At 39.0% G+C, this 20136-nt stretch overlaps 2 protein-coding genes across 4 annotated transcripts in view; both read left to right on the top strand.

Annotated features, from left to right (window-relative positions):
* LOC128027300 (cohesin subunit SA-2) overlaps positions 1 to 10660 on the top strand; it is a 32346-nt gene extending 21686 nt beyond the window's left edge. Inside the window, exons 15-34 of one of the 2 annotated variants that reach the window (XM_052614762.1) lie at positions 321 to 438; positions 553 to 656; positions 763 to 855; positions 951 to 1040; positions 1151 to 1354; positions 1925 to 1995; positions 2656 to 2743; positions 3219 to 3299; positions 3392 to 3484; positions 3563 to 3737; positions 4107 to 4246; positions 4338 to 4439; positions 4528 to 4676; positions 4764 to 4892; positions 5009 to 5214; positions 5793 to 6024; positions 6483 to 6596; positions 6683 to 6809; positions 8267 to 8344; positions 8616 to 10660. In XM_052614762.1, coding sequence (XP_052470722.1) covers positions 321 to 438; positions 553 to 656; positions 763 to 855; positions 951 to 1040; positions 1151 to 1354; positions 1925 to 1995; positions 2656 to 2743; positions 3219 to 3299; positions 3392 to 3484; positions 3563 to 3737; positions 4107 to 4246; positions 4338 to 4439; positions 4528 to 4676; positions 4764 to 4892; positions 5009 to 5214; positions 5793 to 6024; positions 6483 to 6596; positions 6683 to 6809; positions 8267 to 8344; positions 8616 to 8639 — 2418 coding nt within the window. In that variant the 3' untranslated portion in view covers positions 8640 to 10660. Of the gene's footprint in view, positions 1 to 320; positions 439 to 552; positions 657 to 762; positions 856 to 950; positions 1041 to 1150; positions 1355 to 1924; positions 1996 to 2655; positions 2744 to 3218; positions 3300 to 3391; positions 3485 to 3562; positions 3738 to 4106; positions 4247 to 4337; positions 4440 to 4527; positions 4677 to 4763; positions 4893 to 5008; positions 5215 to 5792; positions 6025 to 6482; positions 6597 to 6682; positions 6810 to 8266 lie in introns of both variants that reach the window. The other variant, XM_052614761.1, reaches the window with a different exon arrangement.
* A 264-nt stretch (positions 10661 to 10924) lies between these two features.
* Positions 10925 to 19722, top strand: LOC128027308 (hyaluronan mediated motility receptor). Of its 2 annotated transcripts, XM_052614777.1 has the most exons (20): positions 10925 to 11126; positions 11473 to 11571; positions 11662 to 11738; positions 12414 to 12491; positions 12609 to 12797; positions 12879 to 12965; positions 13049 to 13160; positions 13939 to 14004; positions 14091 to 14164; positions 14299 to 14369; positions 14453 to 14820; positions 14919 to 15067; positions 15735 to 15949; positions 16034 to 16150; positions 16650 to 16808; positions 17600 to 17986; positions 18128 to 18200; positions 19051 to 19227; positions 19307 to 19457; positions 19540 to 19722. In XM_052614777.1, exons 1-20 carry the CDS (start codon positions 11081 to 11083, stop codon positions 19551 to 19553), a joined length of 2709 nt encoding a protein of 902 aa, XP_052470737.1. In that variant the 5' UTR covers positions 10925 to 11080; the 3' UTR covers positions 19554 to 19722. The 2 variants fall into 2 exon arrangements, with proteins under 2 accessions (XP_052470737.1, XP_052470738.1); XM_052614778.1 differs by lacking the exon at positions 19540 to 19722 and having other exon boundaries at positions 10930 to 11126; positions 19307 to 19465.
* Positions 19723 to 20136: the final 414 nt, after the last annotated feature.

Raw genomic sequence — 20136 nt, 5'->3', positions numbered from 1 at the left:
TTCAACCAGTGCTGTTAAACAGAATGGCAAAAATTATGATTTTTAAATGGTTTTCGCAGAAAGCCTCCTGCATACAACGTTAGCTGTGGTGTTTCAGTTTTCTTCCATTGTAGACAGTTTAAGGGAAATACAATTCAATATTGAAGCATTGGAAGTCCTGAAAGTCTCTATTTTAAAACCCAAAATGGCAGATCTGTATAATTATGTTCTAATTTAAATCATTCCACACTGTATTTAAACAAACTTATTTTGACATGAAAATAGCTCCAGCTACTGGCATGTCATAAAAATTTTTACTACCTACCTATATATATCCTCAGCTTCATGAGCATGCAGCCTACCTAGTGGACAGTATGTGGGACTGTGCAGCAGAGATCCTGAAGGACTGGGAGTGCATGATCAGCTTACTACTGGATGAGCCACTGCCTGGAGAGGAAGGTCCGACCCAGTGACACACCACCAGAACACACAGGGTTGACTTTTACCTGCTCTAAAGGAAGTGGGAGATTAATTACCTTTGTGTGTGTGTGTGTGTGTGTGTGTGTGTTCCAGCTCTGACGGACAGACAGGAGACGGCTCTGATAGAGATCATGTTGTGCACCATCCGTCAGGCTGCAGAGTGCCATCCTCCTGTGGGCAGAGGCACAGGCAAAAGGGTAAGACCTGATGCCACACAAATCGGCCAGCCCTTGAAGACAGATCCCTGCTCTCACACATTAACTGTTACATGCTGTTCTCAATACTCACTTGATCTTGTTTCAGGTTCTGACAGCGAAGGAGAAGAAGACTCAGCTTGATGACCGGACGAGAATGACGGAGATCTTTGCTATAGCATTGCCAGCATTACTTGCAAAGGTTAAAGCCTGTTGAAATCTAAAACAACATCAACTGGTATTTACAGACCATTGAAACTGATAGATGTTTTTTTTTTTTTTTCTCCTTTCTTACAGTACTCTGTGGATGCAGAGAAAGTGACAAATCTGCTGCAGCTGCCCCAGTTTTTTGATCTGGAGATCTATACCACAGGGCGTTTGGAAAAGGTCTGAATTGCATATCGTTCAAACAGAATAAATGCGCTGAATGAACAGATTATTCACAATAGGCTGATTGTGCAGCATACAAATGAAAGCAATTTTTTTTTCTTACACAGCACCTGGATTCATTGTTAAGACAAATCAGAGAGATTGTGGAGAAGCACACAGACACAGATGTACTCGAGGCTTGCTCTAAAACCTACCATGCCCTGTGCAACGAGGAGTTCACTATCTTTAACCGGGTGGATATCGCCCGTAGCCAGCTCTTGGATGAGCAAGTGGACAAGTTCAACAGGCTACTGGAGGACTTCCTGCAGGAGGTGAGGACAGCGGGTGGCTCAGGGTGGAGCGTCAGGAGCACTTTGATGTTTGGCAAGAGTATATTTCTCTGTATAGATGAGCCTGATTAGTTCTCCATCTCTAACTTAACTACTTAATTTAGTAAAAAAGTTATTATTGTGTTGTGTTCTAACATAAATCCAAGTGAAATCTAACAATTTGTTAGACAATGGCAGTCAGTAAGTAATTAAAAAAGTAGCATCTGTGTGCGTGTATGTGTGTGTGTGTTTATATTTGAGTAGGAAATGTTCAAATATTTCACATTCCGTAAAAAAAAAAAATCACAAACACAAGACTGCATATTTTGTGAACACCCCTAAAAAAAATGCATATGATCACGTTCTTATGTACTTGACCCTAATATAGCCTTTATTATTCAGAGCATTTTTAAGACAGGCCAGTAGACTTATCTTACTAGTCAGTCAGTAGTAAATTTGACTTCCCTAGTAGTCAATTAAAACTACTTATTTCTTAATGTTGCCACAATCTATTAGAAGCTGAGAAAGTTGCAGATGTCTTATATATATATATAACTTGTTTTTTTCCCACAGGGTGAAGACCCAGATGAAGATGATGCTTATCAAGTTCTGTCCACACTGAAGAGGATCACAGCTTTCCACAAGTAAGGCTTCCCTGTCTCCCTGAGTATTAAGCCCCTTTCACTCTGCGATTCCGGCAAATACATGGGTAATGTGTCCCGGCAATTGTTCCCGGGTCGCTATATTTTGCACTTTCACACTGCCAGTGATTACCTGGAATATGTGAGTGCTTTCACACAGAACCCGTTAAGGTCCCGTAACCACAAGTGACATCAGTGTGTGACGTGAAATGTATGAGTCGAAAACATTAGACACATTATACTTTCACTGAAGCTAGCGAACGATCTCAGCTTCAGCACGGAAAGTGAGGAACTAACTGATCTCTGCTTCATTACAGTTTGCTCATATTTTTTTGTCACAAACTATGATCTTCCTTCAAAACACCTGGTAAAAGAGTCGGGCAATAACGTGCGTCATCAATTCAACACGGCATTAGATCTGGCTTTTGTTCACACAGCGATCGTCCCGGGACTGAACCCGGCAATGTTACTAGGTCCCCAACTCAGAATCAATCCCGGGACGTGTTTGCTTTCACACAGAATGCGACCCGGCAATGTTCCGGCAATTTGCCGGGTCTGGCATGCAGTGTGAAAGGGGCTTTAGCAATTGTTTACCTTTCACTTTAGGTGAAGGCTGTAATTTACTTTTCTAACACCCATTCCAATCCTTTTTTTTGTGTTTAGTGCTCATGACCTTTCCAAATGGGACCTCTTCACCAGCAATTACAAGTTACTGAACACTGGTATTGAAAACGGAGACATGCCTGAGCAGGTATTGACGTGCATATGAAGAATTATTGAGGTAGTGCCTGACTGGGCCAGACTTAATGACACTTTTCACAATTGTTACTTTATATGAATTGTCTTTCTCATTTAATAGTAAATTCATGTGTCACAATTGAGGCTTCTGCTTTCACGATTGTGATTATTTCTCATAATTGCAACTTAAGATTCATCGTTCTCATAATTGTGATCAATTTATATATAATTGACTAATTTATGTGATTGTGCCTTTTTTAGAACTCTATTTCTCAGAATTGCATCTTGAAGCCTCACAATTGATTTTGTTCACACAGTGATTTTGTTTCATATTTTTTTACTTTATCTCACAATTACCTGTTTTTCTGTATTTTGTTTTTACTCCGAGACAACCAAGCATATGTAGAAATAACAGCTCGAAATCAGCTGAAACTTTGCTTTTGCGTCATGATCGTTGGGTAACATCACTGTCTCTCTGGACGTTTCAGATTGTCATTCACGCACTGCAGTGCACACATTACGTCATTCTTTGGAGTTTAGCCAAGGTCTCTGAGGGCACTTCTAAAAAGGTATCTCCCATTCATATGATTCGTATGCATTCATCCTCTCGCCTTATTTGCTGTGGTTTGTTGGATGTCAACAAAGCATTTGGTCTCTGTAGGAGGACATGTTGACTCTGAGGAAGCAGATGAGGGCATTTTGTCTAATGTGCCAGCGTTACCTAACCAGCGTTAACACCGCCGTCAAAGAGCAGGTCTGTATCAGTGGTCACAACACGTCACTATCCCTCATTCCTCAAACAGCCTGTACCTGAGTGTATGTTCTCCCTCAGGCCTTCACCATCCTCTGTGACCTGCTGCTGATCTTCAGCCATCAGATCGTCTCAGGTGGGAGGGAAGCTCTCGAGCCCTTAGTATACAACCCCGAGGCATCCCTGCAGTCCGATCTTCTCAATTTCATCCTGGACCACGTCTTCATTGACCAGGATGAAGACAGCAACAGCACAGGTTTATCACTGCTAATGGCATAATGACTTTCAGTTAGAACCAACAGGCTTTGCTGAATGGATTTAGTTCCCCTGGCTGTTGAATGCGAACACTAAGACAACACAAAGGAAATTGGCTTTAGAAGCGTTTAATTGATTTAGAGATTAGAGACTCTAGCAACACTTAATCCTGTTGTGCACATAGCTTTAGCTGAAGTAGACAGACTAGTTTAAAAGGAGAGTTGTTGGACAAATATAAACTTTTCATGCTTCATTTGTTGTCAGGTAGCAGCGTTTAAAAGGTGGCCACTAGAGGGCAGCAGTTTTCCTTCTAGTACAAGCTGTTTCATGAGCAGTATTTGAAGGTCTTTTTCCCTTTGTTTTCGAACAGATGGGCAGCAGGATGATGAAGCCAGTAAAATCGAAGCTTTGCACAAGAGGCGAAACCTGCTGGCCGCATACTGCAAACTCATTATTTACAATGTTGTTGAGATGAACACTGGTGCAGATATTTTCAAGCAATACATGAGGGTAAGTCTGCTTATTCTTTGAATATGCATTGTCAGATCAATGCTACACTTTATTATTCACTTAAATGCAAGTTTCTCCATTTCCTGTCCAGTATTACAATGACTACGGTGACATAATCAAGGAAACTATGAGCAAGACGAGACAGATCGACAAAATCCAGTGTGCAAAGACACTCATTCTGAGCTTACAGCAGGTCAGTGACTATAAGGTTTGATATCTGCCATCAAAACGGGTTTTACTCGCAGGTCCTTGACATGTCTTTCTCCCTGTGCTGAGAGCAGCTATTCAATGAGATGCTGTCAGATCTAGGACCCAGCTTTGACCGTTCATCCTCAGCTTTCTGTGGCATTAAAGAGCTCGCTCGACGCTTCTCTCTGACATTTGGTCTGGATCAGGTCAAAACCAGAGAGGCCATCGCTATGTTACACAAGTAAGCTTCCATTCATTTCCTCTTGGCAGAAAAACCAGTTGTGTGTCGAGTTGCATGTTTACACCCCATCTTTCTTTCTCTTTAAAGGGACGGTATTGAGTTTGCCTTCAAAGAGCCCAATCCTCAGGGGGAGGGACATCCTCCCCTCAACTTGGCTTTTCTTGACATTCTCAGCGAGTTCTCATCCAAACTCATGCGTCAGGACAAGCGGACTGTGTAAGAAACCATTTATTGATCTCAGCAGGGGTGTTTATAGTTGTGTAAGGGCACTTTGTGGATCATTCATTAGCAGTTAGATCTAATGTTGGTCCTCTCTCTCTCTTTTCCCAAAGGCACATGTATTTGGAGCGCTTCATGACATTTCAGATGGCCCTGCAGAGAGAAGACTGCTGGCTGCCGCTCATCTCTTACAGGAACTCACTGCAGGCAGGCGGTGATGATGACACGATGTCTGTGGTCAGTGGCATCAGTAGCCGAGGCTCCTCCGTCAGGAGTAAAAAAGCTAAACCTGCCACTGCTAAGAGGAAATTACCAGAAGGTAAAAGTTTGAATACAAGAAATCAGACAAGGAATATTTTTAATGTGATTGAATAACATACATTGATTGATCGTGCACTATAACACTATAGACATTTTTATTAAGGAAGTAAATCATGCTAGTTTTCATTCATGGTATCGGCAAGTCAGCATGGAATGAAAAGGCATCCAATTTATAAATGCATGCTATCGATCTTATCTTATAATTCGTGTTTGTTTGTGTGTATGTATATTAGAAATGTTTGCAGGACCTCTCCAATCATTTAGTCCTCTTAAAGGATAGTTCATCCAAAAAATTAAAATGCTGTCATTTACTCACTCTCAAGTCGTTCCTGTTGTCTGACTGACTTTCTTCTGCCGAACACAAAAGAAGATATTTTAAAGACTGTTGGTAACCGAACAGTTACTGGTTCCCATGGACTTCAATAGTATAGACAAAAATACCAGAAAAATAGGGACCAGATACTTTAAATGACAGCATTTTCATTTTGGGGGGAATCCCACCCCTTGCAAACTCAATTCATTTTGTTGTCAGTTTATGGTGAGTAATGCTTGTCCTGCTGTCTGTTGCGTGTCCAGAGGAGAGCAGCAGCAGCAGCAGTGAAGTATGGATGAGCCGTGAGCAGAGCATGCAGACGCCCATCATGATGCCTTCACCCCACCTCACCTCCACCATCATGAGAGAGCCCAAACGCCTGCGTCCTGAGGAGAGCTACATGGGGGTGTACAGCATGACCCCCGATCAGCAACAGCAGCACGCACACCCTCAGACCCCTCAGCCACAACACCACCAAACACCCATGGACTACAAGTAAGAGCAATGATACTCAAGCTTAAAGGGCTGGTTGATCAGCATTTTTCGAAGGCTTGATTGTTTATAGGGTGACCTGCAGTCGGGGGGCAAATAAGGACCTTTCGACAGCATGTCAACAACAATCTACTTCAACAACTCTTCCTCTTCTCTAAAGCAGTCCAACATGGCCTCACCCCTTTGTTGTGTGTTCTTGGGGGCAGGGTTTATGTATATTTTCGAGTTTGTGGTACCACAAAACCAGGAAGAAGCTCATTGTAGTCCTTAAACAGCAGTTTCTTTAAAAGAAGATATCTCAAACTAAAGTTAAAACACACAAACTAAAGTGAAATCATAATCATGCACCCCTTTACTGAGTTTCTCGTGCTTGTGGATATTCAGATGTTCAAGCATGTGTGCTGCTTGGTGTAGTTTGGGACTGAAGAACTCTAGTGATGTGTGGTGTTATTGTTTAACAGCACACAAGTCACCTGGATGTTAGCACAGAGACAGCAGCAAGAGGAGGTGGCCAGACAGCAGCAGGAGAGAGCTATGAACTACGCCAAATTAAGAAGCAACCTTCAGCATGCCATGTAAGGGAACTTTACATGTTCAGTGGGTAGATGCAGTTTGAATGCACACAAAAACATGTTTGACTTTGGTCTTTCAATGCTTGCAGTCGTCGAGGAACAGGTCTTATGGAGGATGATGAGGAACCCATTGTGGAAGATGTGATGATGTCATCAGAAGGCCGAATTGAGGATCTCAATGAAGGCATGGACTTTGACACCATGGATATCGATCTGGTAATAAGCTTATGCTGATACCATTTGTCTTCATGATTTTGGTCTCTAGTAGTACACTTTTATGTTAATGACAATTTATATTACTGTTCAAAAGTTTGGGGTATGCACGATTCGTTTTTAAAATGTTTTTGAAAGAAGTCAGTTATGGCCACCACGGCTGCATTGGTTTTATCAAAAATACAGTAAAATCAGTAATATTTTGAAATATTATTGCAATTTAAAATATCTGTTTTCTATTTTGATATTTTTCAAAATGTAATTTATTTCTGTGATTCAAAGCATCATTATTCCAGTCTTTAGTGTCACATTATCTTTCAGGTACCAGAGTAATATGTTGATTTGCTGCTCAAGAAACATTTATTTTTATTATCTTATGTTAAAAGTTAGGCTGCTAAATATTTTTTGGTGAGCAAAATTTTCAGGATTCTTTTCAGCATTGTCTATGAAAAAAAAAAAAAAAAAAAAAAAAAAAAAACAAGAAGCCATCTTTACTGTCACTTGTGATCAATTTATAGCGTCATTCCTGAATAAAGTTTAATAAGTATTTTCTTTCAAAACAACATTCTTTCTTACCCCTGCTTTTGAACAGTTCTGTGTATGTATTAGTGTTGTAGTCAAGACCAGACCACCACTACTCAAGTTTGTCTGAAAGATCTACAATTACGGTCCGAGACATGCATTTTTTAATAAAATTAGAATAGTTAGACACTATATAGAGCTGTTACCAATCAAATTACATCACTAACAACAAAATTAATCTTCGCCTCTGCAGTGGTGGCACAGAAACTGCATCTGAATTGGTACATTTGCAATTCCATAAATAGTGTTGAGAATTGCGACAATAAATTGAATTCTGTGGGTATTTTGTATTCATTTCGGTGACATTTGACACAGCCCCTCATTAATCTCTGACCCAGAGTTACAGTATAAATCAGTGGTTCTTAGCCAGGGGCCTTCTAAGGGAACCTCAAGATGTCTTTAAAATAAACTAAAATATTCCTTAGTATTTGGTTATATTTTTAATGAACATGCATCTTTTTAGTCATGCTAAGCTCTTAAATCTTTTGAGTGAGTGTTACAATAGGGGATCTTGAAGTCAAAAATGTTGAGATCCACTTGCATAAATCAAACTATTTATTATCATTGTTTAGTTATTTAATAAGTTATTGATTGCTTTTAAAGCGGGACATTTTACATCCAGCCACATTAATGATGTTAACAAATAAATCCGGCAATGCACTGGCAATTTAGTGTTATTCTCGCAGTTGTGGTCTTGATACATAATCCCAAAGACGACACCAAGACGAGACCGAGACAAGACCAAGACCTTCAAAAAATGGTCTTAAGTCCAGTCTTAAGTACTCTAACACTAGTGTGTATATTTAAATGTAATGCAATTTAATGTCACTTCTTTTAGCACATCTCATCTTTACTGTCTGCGCTTTCCTATCTTCTAGCCCCCATCGAAGAATCGACGAGAGAGATCGGAACTGAAGCCCGACTTTTTCGACCCTGCCTCCATCATGGATGAGTCTGTAAGAAGCACTCATTTCCTGGGTTATGATGCTTTTCAGCGGTAATGGGGGACTCGTTCACTCCGACACTGAGGACGTGAAAGAGAGATCACCACTAGATGGCACTAGCAGGAGTGATTTCAGATAGTTTGAATTGCCCTTGTGCAAAAAGACAGAGAGGGGGAGAGCATCTCACTATAATAAATACTAATCAGACCCATCTGGACTGATGATTGAATAAAAGGTTTGTTTGGTAACTCTAAACACTGAATTTGAAAATTTTCTCTTGTAGGTCCTGGGAGTGCCCATGTTTTAAGATTATAATTGGAGGCGTGTGAAGAGAAGAGACATTTTGCGTGTATTCACATTGATTCTCTAAAGAGAATTAAATTCAATGGAGTGATTGGCATCCAAATCAGCTCTTACCATTGATGCTTACTAAAACGCAGAAAGGATAAAGGAGCAATTCAAAGTCTTTGCAATCGTTGTGTGGGCTTTCCCTGATCGTGCAAAACAGTGAGAGTAGATACTGAACGCCATGGAATCTCTGACTGTCCTAGCCATACATGAGTTTATGATTAAAAAACAATATATATATATAAATATATATATATAAATATTTCACAGTTGAACGTCATCATGTTTGAAGAAACATATGTGAGATCTCTTAGAGTTGTGGTATTTCTTGAAACTGGGGGTGAATGCATCTTTTTTTAACTTAAAAGCAACTTTGTTATGTATAGCCCTTTTGTAATAGTGAGTAATCTGGTGTAAAGTAGTAATTTATAAGCAGGTTTTTGCTCATCATAGTGAGTATTGATATATTTTATTCTTCTTATCTAATATGTGAAATGGAGGAAAAACCTCCAGGTCTTTATATCTAGTATTTAGTTTCCTTTTATTCCACCCTTAAAAATCATGACATGCATCACAAATCCTAAATCAAAACACTGAGCAAACCGATTTATTTCTGCCTTTGGTGCATTTTTGAGGTTTGGGGGCAACTTCAGTGACACGATCAATGATTGGTGTATACCTCGACCATTCAGTGGGCCTGTTGCTGTCTTTGCACCAACAGAACTGTTTTTATGTGCCAGCTGCTGTAGTAAATCAGGAACTTCGAATCCCAGTCGGTCCGTGAACATGCACAGAAATGACTATAATTCTTCCGCTGAGTCATGTGGCTTATCCAAAGATCAGATCTGCTTGCTTGTCCCGCTAAAATCTAAGATCAAGCAAAGAAGAGGAAATCTCTCCAGTAGTGCCATTGTGTGGTCTCTAATAAAACAAAACTTAGTGTAGTATGTCTGGTGGAGATTTTCTTCTCCCTGATTAGAGCTATGTAGACCTCTACATTTAAATGAAATTATATATAAATATATAAATTGGTGCTGATTTTATAATTGTGCTTTAGTTTTTTTGTTTTTTTACTCCAATTTAGAAGTTTTGAAATGTATAAGAACATGTCTAAACATGAAAGTGTGTAGGCATGCAGCAAGTAAAGTGAGATATTTTATATATTTTTTCCTTCTTTTTTTGTGCGTGTATTGTTTGGATCCTTTTTTTTTTTTTTGGTCAGTCTTAAGAGGTTTTTAGGTTTCACCGTTTTCTTGATTGTAAATTAGTTTGTTTGCAAATCATGGACAGAACTGTTTAGTTCAGATCTAAGTTTGTTTTTTGTTTTTTTTCCAAAAATGAAATGTTCAAAGTGTAACAATGACGTCCTATGAGATAATTTAATGTTACAGCATTGCATTCGGCAGCTCTATGAAGCTTGACTAATACATTAACTTATATTGCAGACGTGTGCATTTTGTCTGGGGTATACTTTTTAATCATTCCATGACTTGGCCTTAAAAAGTCCTTGTTTTAAAAAGGAAAAGAAGGTGGTTTTCAAACATAAATCTTCCATGTTGAAACTTTTATGTGAGGTACATTGGATTCCTTTCACATCAGAAAAGGAGCAGTGCATTTCTAATATGACATGAGTGTAATTATTTAAAAGAAGGTGTGCAGACAGATTTTGAATTTATGAAAGTAAATGCCCTTCCGCTTGAACTGTCTTCTGTTTCTCACCACTACATTAAATAAACTGCTGAATAGATTGTGTAAATATACATGCATTTAAACGTAAAGCTTAATTTTCTAGTGCTTTTTTCTGTTAACTTTTAAAAAAAATATTATCACTTTTCCCTGTTCAGAGATATAAACTCATTCATAGATATAAACTCATTCCCTGTCCTCTGTTATCCATTGTAATGTTTCTGATTTGTATCTGTCTGGAGACAGAAAGGTTTTTTTTTTTTTTTTTTTGAATAAAAGTAAACAAATCTTTAATGTGTGTTTGTGTGATTTTTACATGATTAACAGAGTCATACATGTGGAGTCAAAACAAGCAAATATACTGTTTGTAATTTACTGTTTTAAAATAAAACTTTAAATCTGAATTTATCTGACGCATTGCATGCAGTTTGAATTTTTGGACAACGGCTCCCTAAACCAGATGTGACGTACAGCTTGATTTCGTTTCTGATTGGTTTACATTTATGTTCGTCACACATTCTTCAATATCATTGGCTAAAGCCGTTGCGTCTGTGCTTTTGGGCGGGCTTACGATTTAAAAATTTCAGCGGGGTTTCCACAGGCTTTAACGCTCGAGCAAATTGAAGTCTTTAACGCTTAACTGTAATAATTTAAACTCTTTAATAGTTTTTTTTTTTTTTACAGTCTTTGAGGTATCGACCTCTTTTGTCGGTCATGTCTTTCTCAAGAGCTCCATTAAAGAGATTTAACGAGCATGTCGGTAAGTTTCACTCGTTTGTTCACTATTCTGCGATGTGAATGAATCCGAGAGCAACGGTTATGTGCTTTAAACAGTTGAATTATTAAATTATTAAAGTGAAATTAATGAAGGTATCTGCTTAGTTACCACTGTCAAAACCTATTTCATATTCATCTTCGTAATTTCAGAGTTATCTCGCAGGTATTAAAACATATGAACTACACAGCCGTACGTCACACTATGACGATTGAAATACATAAACATTCATGATGCTGAGCAGAAATGCTAAGACATGTCCGCTGTCTCCCTGCTAATGAGAGGTTCATATTCATAGTCTTTGATTTTTGATCTTTATTTCTATCTTTAGGCTGTGCTCCTCCACCTGGTACATATGAGGTGAAGTCTGGTGAGCTGAAAGGAGCTGTATCATTTCATAAAGCAGAGCGCTTCAGAACAGCTTCAAAAAGTGAGAGCAGAATTTGTTTAACTGCCATTTGAGTCGACATTTTCATCTGTAGGTTATTAATGAGAATATGTACTTCCTTGTGGTAACCAGCCGAGGTACCCTTGCCGTCCCCCTCAAAAGAAGTACCAGTGTCTCCAGTTCGGAGGACCATGTCTGTTGATGGTTTGGTGAGAGCTGTATAATCATTTAATTAAGAGATGTACACACATTAGAAAATTACAGAAACAACAGGCATCCTCTTGCCAGGAAATATTAAGACCTATCTCAAAATATCTTTTGACTTCCGCAAAAGAAAGCAGGTTTGAAACGACATGAGGTTGAATAAATTAAAGCAGATTAAAAAAAAAAAAAAAAAAAAAAAACATTTTTTGCTGAAGTATCCCTTTTTAAATGTATAGATTTTTTTTTTTCCAAACATTATCTAGACTTCTTGGAATTCTTAAGATGTATAATTCTTTAGATATATATGGGTAATATAATTGTTATATTATGTTAGTATTATAGGTTCTTGTATGATCAGTTGGTTATTTTTGCAGGACAAACCCTTACATTATGCCATATCCATTTTAAACAAACGATTTATTTAATAGGCATGTTCTTAAAACCTTTCAAATATCTGATGAAATGTTCAATGTTGTTTTGGGTGAGCAGTTTCTAAAAAATTATTTGTTGACTATTTGTCAGTATTAGATTAGATTCAACTTTATTGTCATTGCACATGTAAGGTACAGGGCAACGAAATACAGTGTTATTATTTGTATGTTCAGTATATTGGCCAATCATTAGTGTTTGCTATGCTGTTTCACAATTTTCTTTTGTTGCTCTTTTTTTTCCATATATAGGCTGATGTATTTAGTTCCAAAAAGGACAAAAATAGTTTCACACTTGAGATGAAACATCAGAGACTACTAGAGAAAGAGGTAGATTTCAAAATGTCTTGAACATTTCCTTGACGGCCATTTGTTTCGTTGAGGCCTTATCAGTTTCTGTGGTCTCTTCTCCTAACCGTGACTGTCACTGATGATGCTGGAGTATAGATCCGTTCTTTGGTGCAGCAGAGAGGAGAGCAGGACCGCAGGCTGCTGACCCTGGAAGAAGAGCTGAAAAAGTTGGAGTCTAAATTGCTTGTGGCTGTCAGAGAGAAGACCGGCCTCGCTGCCAATGTGGCTTCTCTCGAGAGGCAGCTCGCGGAGTTAAAGAAAGCAAATGAGTTCCTGAAGACCAAGGTGACTACTCTTTTTGTTTCTTCAGTAGACTGCTTCACATAAAGAAGTTTGAGGAATGTCTTTGAACTTTGAATTTCACAGGTCTCTGCAGACATCACCAAGAAGAAGATCAATGCTCTTTCCATGGAGCTCATTGAGGCCAAAAATAAACTGGATGCCAAAGACAAGGTAAGTTACCTCAGTCACTTTAGACAGGGAGCGGAGTCTGTGTAGCTTCAAGTTGCTAGGTGTAATTGTGATCTTGTGAACAGGAGCTGAGCTTCCTTCAGATCAGCTCAGAGGGGAAAGTAAAGGTGTTGGAAACCGATCTGGAGACTGCTCGAACAACTTTTAGAGTTCTTCAGGAAAGGAACAAAGATCTTGGTGAGTTAACTTCAAGCCAGAACATGTTCACAACAAAATATACTGTTTGCTGAAAAATCTTTTATCAGTTCAAGGCTGGGAAAGAGTAGAAAGCAGGTGAAATTACACTGTTCAAAACTGTTTATTTATCCTAATCTATTCAGAAAATACACATTTAATAAGAAGTGACAGTGAAGACATGTTACAAAAGATTTATATTTCAGATTAATGCTGTTCATTTGAGCTTTCTATCAAATTGATTATGCTTTTCACAAAAATATGAAGAATCACAACTGTATCAACATTAATAAGAAATGTTTCTTAAGCAGCATATCCGCACATTATACTGATTTCTGAAGGATCATGTGACACTGAAGACTGGAGTAATGATGCTGAAAATATAACTTTGCCATCACAGGAATAAATTACATTTTAAATTTATATTAAGGTAGAAAACGGTTATTTTAAATTGTAAAAAATATTTCACACTATAGCTTTTTTTTTTTACTTTATTTTTGATCAAATATATGCACACCTGGTAAGATTTTTCAGCGAAAAAAAAAATACTTACTGATCCCGAACTTCTGCACAAAAGTATTTATCTTTTCTTTTTTTTTTGAGAAGTAAAGTCGTAAAGGCATGTTGAAACCAAAGTGACACTTAACAGTTCAAACTCTAGTGGTTTAGAAGCTGTTTAAGTATTTGTTTGAATGCCTCCTTAGGAAGAATTCGCTCACAAATCCGATATCATTAGTGACTGATTTTTTTTTCTTTTTTATTACTAAATGTTGTTTTTCAGAGGACCTTCATCAGGAGACAAGAGTCCAAAATGAGCAGCTTGAGAATGAAATGGATAAATTGCAAAGTAAGCTTGCGTGCTAAGATCTGTGTTTGTTTCTATGGTGTCTTTTGGGTTGGCTACATCTCGCTTTTTTCTGTCTTCAAATGAAGGCACAATCCAGGAGCTGAGAGAGGAAATCAAAGCCCTGCAGAGTTACTTGGACTCCGCAAATGAAGAGATTCAGGTATTGGTTTTGGTCAACAGAATTTGACTCTCCTAAGCCAGATGATATTTACTCACCGCTTAGATTGAATCATCAGACTTTAAAGTGCTGCTTGGTTTGAGATAAGCTGTCTGTCTCACTTTCCAATGTCAAAGGATTTGCGGATTAAGCTCCAGGACAAATCCACCATGGAGCGCCGGTTCTCTGATGCTCAAGAGAACCTCAGGTTAGAACTGTGTGCATTTTCATATTGTTGTTGTTATTGTGTCAGTCCTCGCATCCTCATCCAGCTCTATACGGCTTGTGCAGTGATGTGGAGAAAAAGCTGGAGAAATGTACCAGTGAGCTGCAGGACTGTCAAGGGGTGCTGAGAATAAAGGAAGAGGAGCTGCAGAGGTCTCAGCAGGAGCTGCAGGGCTCCCAGAAGGCTCTAGAAGAGAAGGAGAGGGAGATGGAGCAGTATGTGGAGGACCTCCAGGCATCACAGGCCTCACTGAAAGAGCTTGAGCAGCAGATGCAGCAGGGAGCTCAGGATCTCGAGGAGTCCCGGAGCATGGTACGGCTGCAGGAGCAGGAGCTGGCCCGCGTGAAGGAGGTCTTGAGGAGAACAGAGGAAGAGCTGGATCAGCATGTGGCACTTATGGGCGAGCGGTGCTTGGTGCTGGAAGACGAAAGAGGTGAATGAGATTTGGCTTTAGAATGCTGCATGAATGCAAATTATGAATAAGCACATTGTTAGTTTTATTTTGATTTGATTGTGAGTGATTGTGTGCAGCCAGGACACAGGAGGAGGGTCTTAGACGGGTACAAGAGTTGAAGGCAGAAATCAGCTCATTGGAGGAGAGTAGGAAGACTGAGAAAGAAACGTATGAAAAGCTGGAGGAGGAATACAATGCACTTACCAAACAGCTGCAAGAGGAAAAGGTAATCTTGTTAATCTTATTCATTTTCACAGCAAATAATTGCAAGTAAAATAGGCATGTTATATTAGGCTTACGATATAAGTGCCACGTACAAAACAGGATTGCAGGAAATTAAAGGGATTGTTTAACCAAACATAAAAACGATCATTTACTCACCCTCACATAGTTCCAAGCTCTTTAATTTTTTCTTTTAAAAAATCAGCAGCGCAGAATACAGCATTGTTTAATAACAGCACTATATTCATCATTATATTATATTAGAAATCATTATATTATTGGGATTTCTTTACCTTTTTTTTTCCCACCAATTCATTGTTGCACATTTATTGTTCAGCCCTTTCCTATGAAGGGCATTTAGAACCTTTTTTTTTCTTTCTTGTATTTCATTAGCTTGAGTATCTGTATCATGGGACACGACTAGGAAAAGAGTTTACTAACATGCCATTTTGTGATTAGTTGTGGTACTTTTAGAGGAGAAATCGATAGTGAATAAAGTTGTGATGTGATTTATATCTGCACGAGTGGGACAATTAAGTGAAGAGTGCATCTTAATAGACTTTAAGCAGGTTGTACTCTGTCATCTCTCAGTCAGGAAGTCAAAGTCTCCCTGATCGACTTTGTGGATTAGGTTAAAGTCTCTTTAGCTCCTCTAATGTGTGTTGCTGCAGACTCACAGTGGCTCCCTGGCTAGCATGCTTGAGCGCCTGAGAGATGAGACTGAAGCGGAGAGGAGACAGCTTGGCGAAGAGCTGGAGGACGCGCTTGAGGAGCTGTCAGAGCTGGAGAAGCAGGAGAAATGCAGTGAGGAGGCCATCCAGCACCTCACGCAGAAGAACCACACACTGGAAAAAGAGCTGAAGAACACTTGCGCAGAGTTAGAAAAGTGAGAACTTTTGACTTCAATTTGAATCGAGATGGATCACATCTCTTTGTAAAAACTGACCAGTGTTTGTTTCTCCTTTGGCAGGAAGTGTGCTGAGATGCAGGCTTTAGAAGAGTCTCATGTGATGAAAATCCAAAAACTAGAAGAGGATCACAACAGCTGTCTTGCTAAACTGGGAGACATGACTACTGACTTTGAGAGGTGATACTTTAAACACCTTTTTCATCATTGTTATAATTATTAAAATGCTGTCCATAGAAGAAGGGAACATCGGATGCCCATTTTCCACAAGTTCCGTATGATTCTTTACGGTCTTCATGAAATATCTGCAACATACTTTGGTTAAAATATCTCAATGGTTGTGTAAAACAACACCCTTTTTATCTAGTCAAAAGCAGCTCTTTTCACAGTGACCTGTTTCAGTCATATGGGGTCATAAGGGGACATATGAAGTAACATTGCAAAAACTGAAGTCTCAAATCCCAAGAGATATTCTTTATCAAAGTTAAGACTGTTCCCCTTTTAGGATTGAACTGATGGTAAAACTAAACGCATTATTAACTGTCTTTACATTTTATTTTGCATCTGATGTCCCCTTTAAATTGCCTAGAATTTATTTTAATCATTCCTAATCGATAATCTTCCCGCCCAACCATCCTTAAGTGTGTGCAACAAATATTTTCTTATTAAATTCCCAAAGCACAAGACGGTCTCTGGATGAGCAGAAGGAGCAGGCAGAGGCTCAAGCCCATCAGCTGCAGGAAGAGATGAACCAACTGAAGCAACAGCTGCAGCAGGACCAGCAGAAACTCACAAGCTACCAGGAAATGAAGGATAAACAGCAAAAGGAGCATGCTAGGTCCGTGTCCTGCCTGAGGGATTTACACTATTTATCTGCTATGCTTCCCATATACGTGCAGCTCCCATATGGTTCCTAATGTGGTCCAAGGTTAAGTAGGGAATCATTTTCAGTCAGTTATTACCACAAAATAAACAAGGTGTTCAGGATATTGTATATTATATCGATAAATCGGTAACTGACAAATAAATATTTCTGTTTATATCTTCAAATGTATTTTAAACAATTATTTAATATAATTAAATTTAACATGATTTAATGATTTTAATTCAGTATATGACGATGCAACACTGCCTTGATTGTGCAAGTGACAATTCCTGTGTGAACTGCAGATATAGAGATCACAGCTCAAACTTCCTCAAGCCATTCTTGGCTGATAGCGATCGGTAGCCGATCAACTGTAGCACCCCTAAATTTTCCATTTGATTCTATTATTCCTTTTATGATGCTGACTGTTTAAATCCTGCCTTGTCAAACTTTTAATAAGCCTCTCCATCTAACCATAGGGAGTTTTATATTAACATGTATGTGTAAACTGCATAAAGACAGTATTTAAAAAAATATATATTAAATAACTGCATTTATTTGTTTCAAAGGTAAATGGCAAATAGAAATCTTAATAACTTAACACATTTTTCCCCCATCCCTAGCAATGATATAGGTATAGCCTGCAAACACTTTCACATCAGATCATACTTCAGATGTCTTACATTTCAGAATATACACTGTTTTTTAAATGCTTGTCCATGTCTAAGTGACTGATAACTGCTGGTGGTTTTGCTGTGCCACAGGATGCTTTTAGAAGTTCAGACTAAGCTGGCTCAGAGAGAGGAAGAGCTGAAGCAAGCAGCAGAGTCTCGGAGTGAGGAGCTGAGACTCCTGCAGGCGGAGGTGGAGCGGGAGAGAGGAGAGCGAGAGCGGGCTCAGACCCGGCTGGAAAGGGAACAGAAGAGGAGGCAGTCAGTGGAGGGCCGTTCTGCAGAAGCCAGCATGCTGCGGGGCCACGTGCAAGAACTGGAAGAGAAGGTTTCTGAACTGAACAGGCAGGTGCAGGAGGAAAGAGATGCCGCTCATCGCCACGTTGTGGAGTGGCAGCAGGAGAGACGACAGCTATGCAGACAGATGGAAGAGGAAAGACAAGACTACCACAAACAACTAGCAGAGGCTCAGCTGCAGAGGTGAGAAAGTTAGGACCCACTCAGAGGGATCTGTAGTCCATCATAGGGTCCTCATGCTCGAAGACATCCAATGCTCAGTCTCTGTGTGCGTTGCATTTATTTTTCTTGTTTAATTCCATATTGCCATTCGTTCACCCCCAGCACGTCTGAGGCTGAGACTCAACACTGGAGGAACTTGTATGAAGAGCTTTATGCTAAAGTAAAACCATTTCAGGTAAGCAAAGGTTAGATTTAACGTGGGTTTTTTTTTTTTTGTTGTTTTTTTTTTTACCTTTTATAAAACAAAAATGTTTACATCCAATTTTTTTTTTTTTTTGTATTACAAACCCATTTCCCCGAGGTAATTTTTAGATAGTGTTTTTTTTTTCTCTCTCTCTTCTCTCTAATTAGATTATATTCCAAATCTGGTATATTTGTTTAATCATTTTCTGCTGACCATACTCTTTGACTTAACATCTTTTCAACAAGCTTCAGAATGAAAATAAGTAACAGGACATTGCAATAATCACAAATGTGCTGGTAAGGTACAGTGTTTCCCACAGCCACACTCTATTTGTGGTGGGACTCCACCGCCCCCATATATACATATATGCAAATTAATTTTCTGCCAGCAGGAGGCGCTTTAAGAGCGGGAGAGGTAGAGGTTTCTCTGGTAACGTTTGCAGAGCAGCGCTGAGCTCACAAACACTGCCTTTTCAAGCATTACACGCAAGATAAAATTAAAATGATATTGAACTTTCAACTTTCTAAATAGTCAGTTTCCTTATGAAAAACAGTGATATAAAAACACCCACATCGGTTTTTGATTTTGAAATGTGCAGTGCTCATGTTTATTCAGTGAAGTCCCACCACAAATAAATTAATGTGGGAAACCCTGAGGTAACACTGAAAAGATTAGTTAGCCAATTTTTCCAGAGATTGTGAAGGATGTGCAGAGTGGAAGGTGCTATACACAGCTTGGTTTTATATTTCAAAAACAGTAACAAAGTCTCACAGATAAGAGGTTGGGCTGTAAATATACACTAGATGATCCCTTTCATTTGTCTGCTTATTCTGATCTTTAGGAACAGCTGGACTGCTTTGCGGCTGAGAGGAACGCTTTGTTGAATGAGAAAGGAGCCACGCAGGCAGAGTTGAACAAGTTAGCCGATGCCTACGCCAACCTGATGGGTCATCAAAACCAGAAACAGAAGATCAAACACATGGTCAAACTAAAAGAGGAGAACTTGGAACTCAAACAGGTAAGGTGTTCGTCATAAGGCAGTAGGTGTTTGAGTGATGTTTGTGATATGAAGCTGAGCGTGTTCATGTGCTCTGCAGGAAGTGTCCAAGCTAAAGGCACAGGTTGGGAAACAGAAACAAGAGCTGGATCGGCTCAAATCCAGTCAGGTGCCGCGGAGATTCGACCCCAGCAAGGCTTTCAAACACGACCTCAAAGAAAATCAGCAGCCCACATCAGCTCTTACACAAGGTAACTAAAAAGAACTGCACACTGTGGACTTTTTATGATTTATAAATTTTAAATCTAATTATGCTTTTTCTTTGTTTCCAAGGCAACAGAAATTAGCATTAAACTATGATTCATGGACTACTTTTCTGTAATGGCCTATGGACAACCTGAACACTGTGACGAGATATTTCAGCACTCAAATGTCCTGGCTTCCTCTGTGACAACGTTTGTTTTAGTTTGTGTGTGTGAATTTGTCATTCAATATCAATATATAATTGACAACCCACTTTTTTAGATGATGGTTTTGATTGACTACAGTGGTGTGAAAGTATGCTTGTATGGGCTTGGATTCACTTAGAATGTTCTGTTATTTTGTTTTGTTCAGCATCTGGCGTGTGATTATTCTAAACTCTTTAAAAAGTTCAAAGTTAGCACACTCTTTGTTTAAAAGTACCCAGCAAGCCTTAAGATAAACGGTTTTGTTTATTTGTTCCTCTTTGGTATGAAAGTTTAGGTTTTGCAATTTTTTTTAAAAATAATTTTAATAATTGTCTGTGACTCGTCTTATAGGGAATGTCCACCAAAAAATGAAATTGTAATAATTTCCTCACCTTGATGAGGTTCCAAACCTGTACGCATGTCATTCCTCTGTGGAACGTAACAGATGTTGAGGAATGTTGAAGACCAAATTCCCCATTGA

Source organism: Carassius gibelio, chromosome A14 (genome assembly GCF_023724105.1).
Source record: "Carassius gibelio isolate Cgi1373 ecotype wild population from Czech Republic chromosome A14, carGib1.2-hapl.c, whole genome shotgun sequence".
Taxonomy (NCBI): domain Eukaryota; kingdom Metazoa; phylum Chordata; class Actinopteri; order Cypriniformes; family Cyprinidae; genus Carassius; species Carassius gibelio.
Note: the sequence above shows the minus strand (reverse complement) of the source record. Positions and strands in the feature narration are given on the sequence as shown.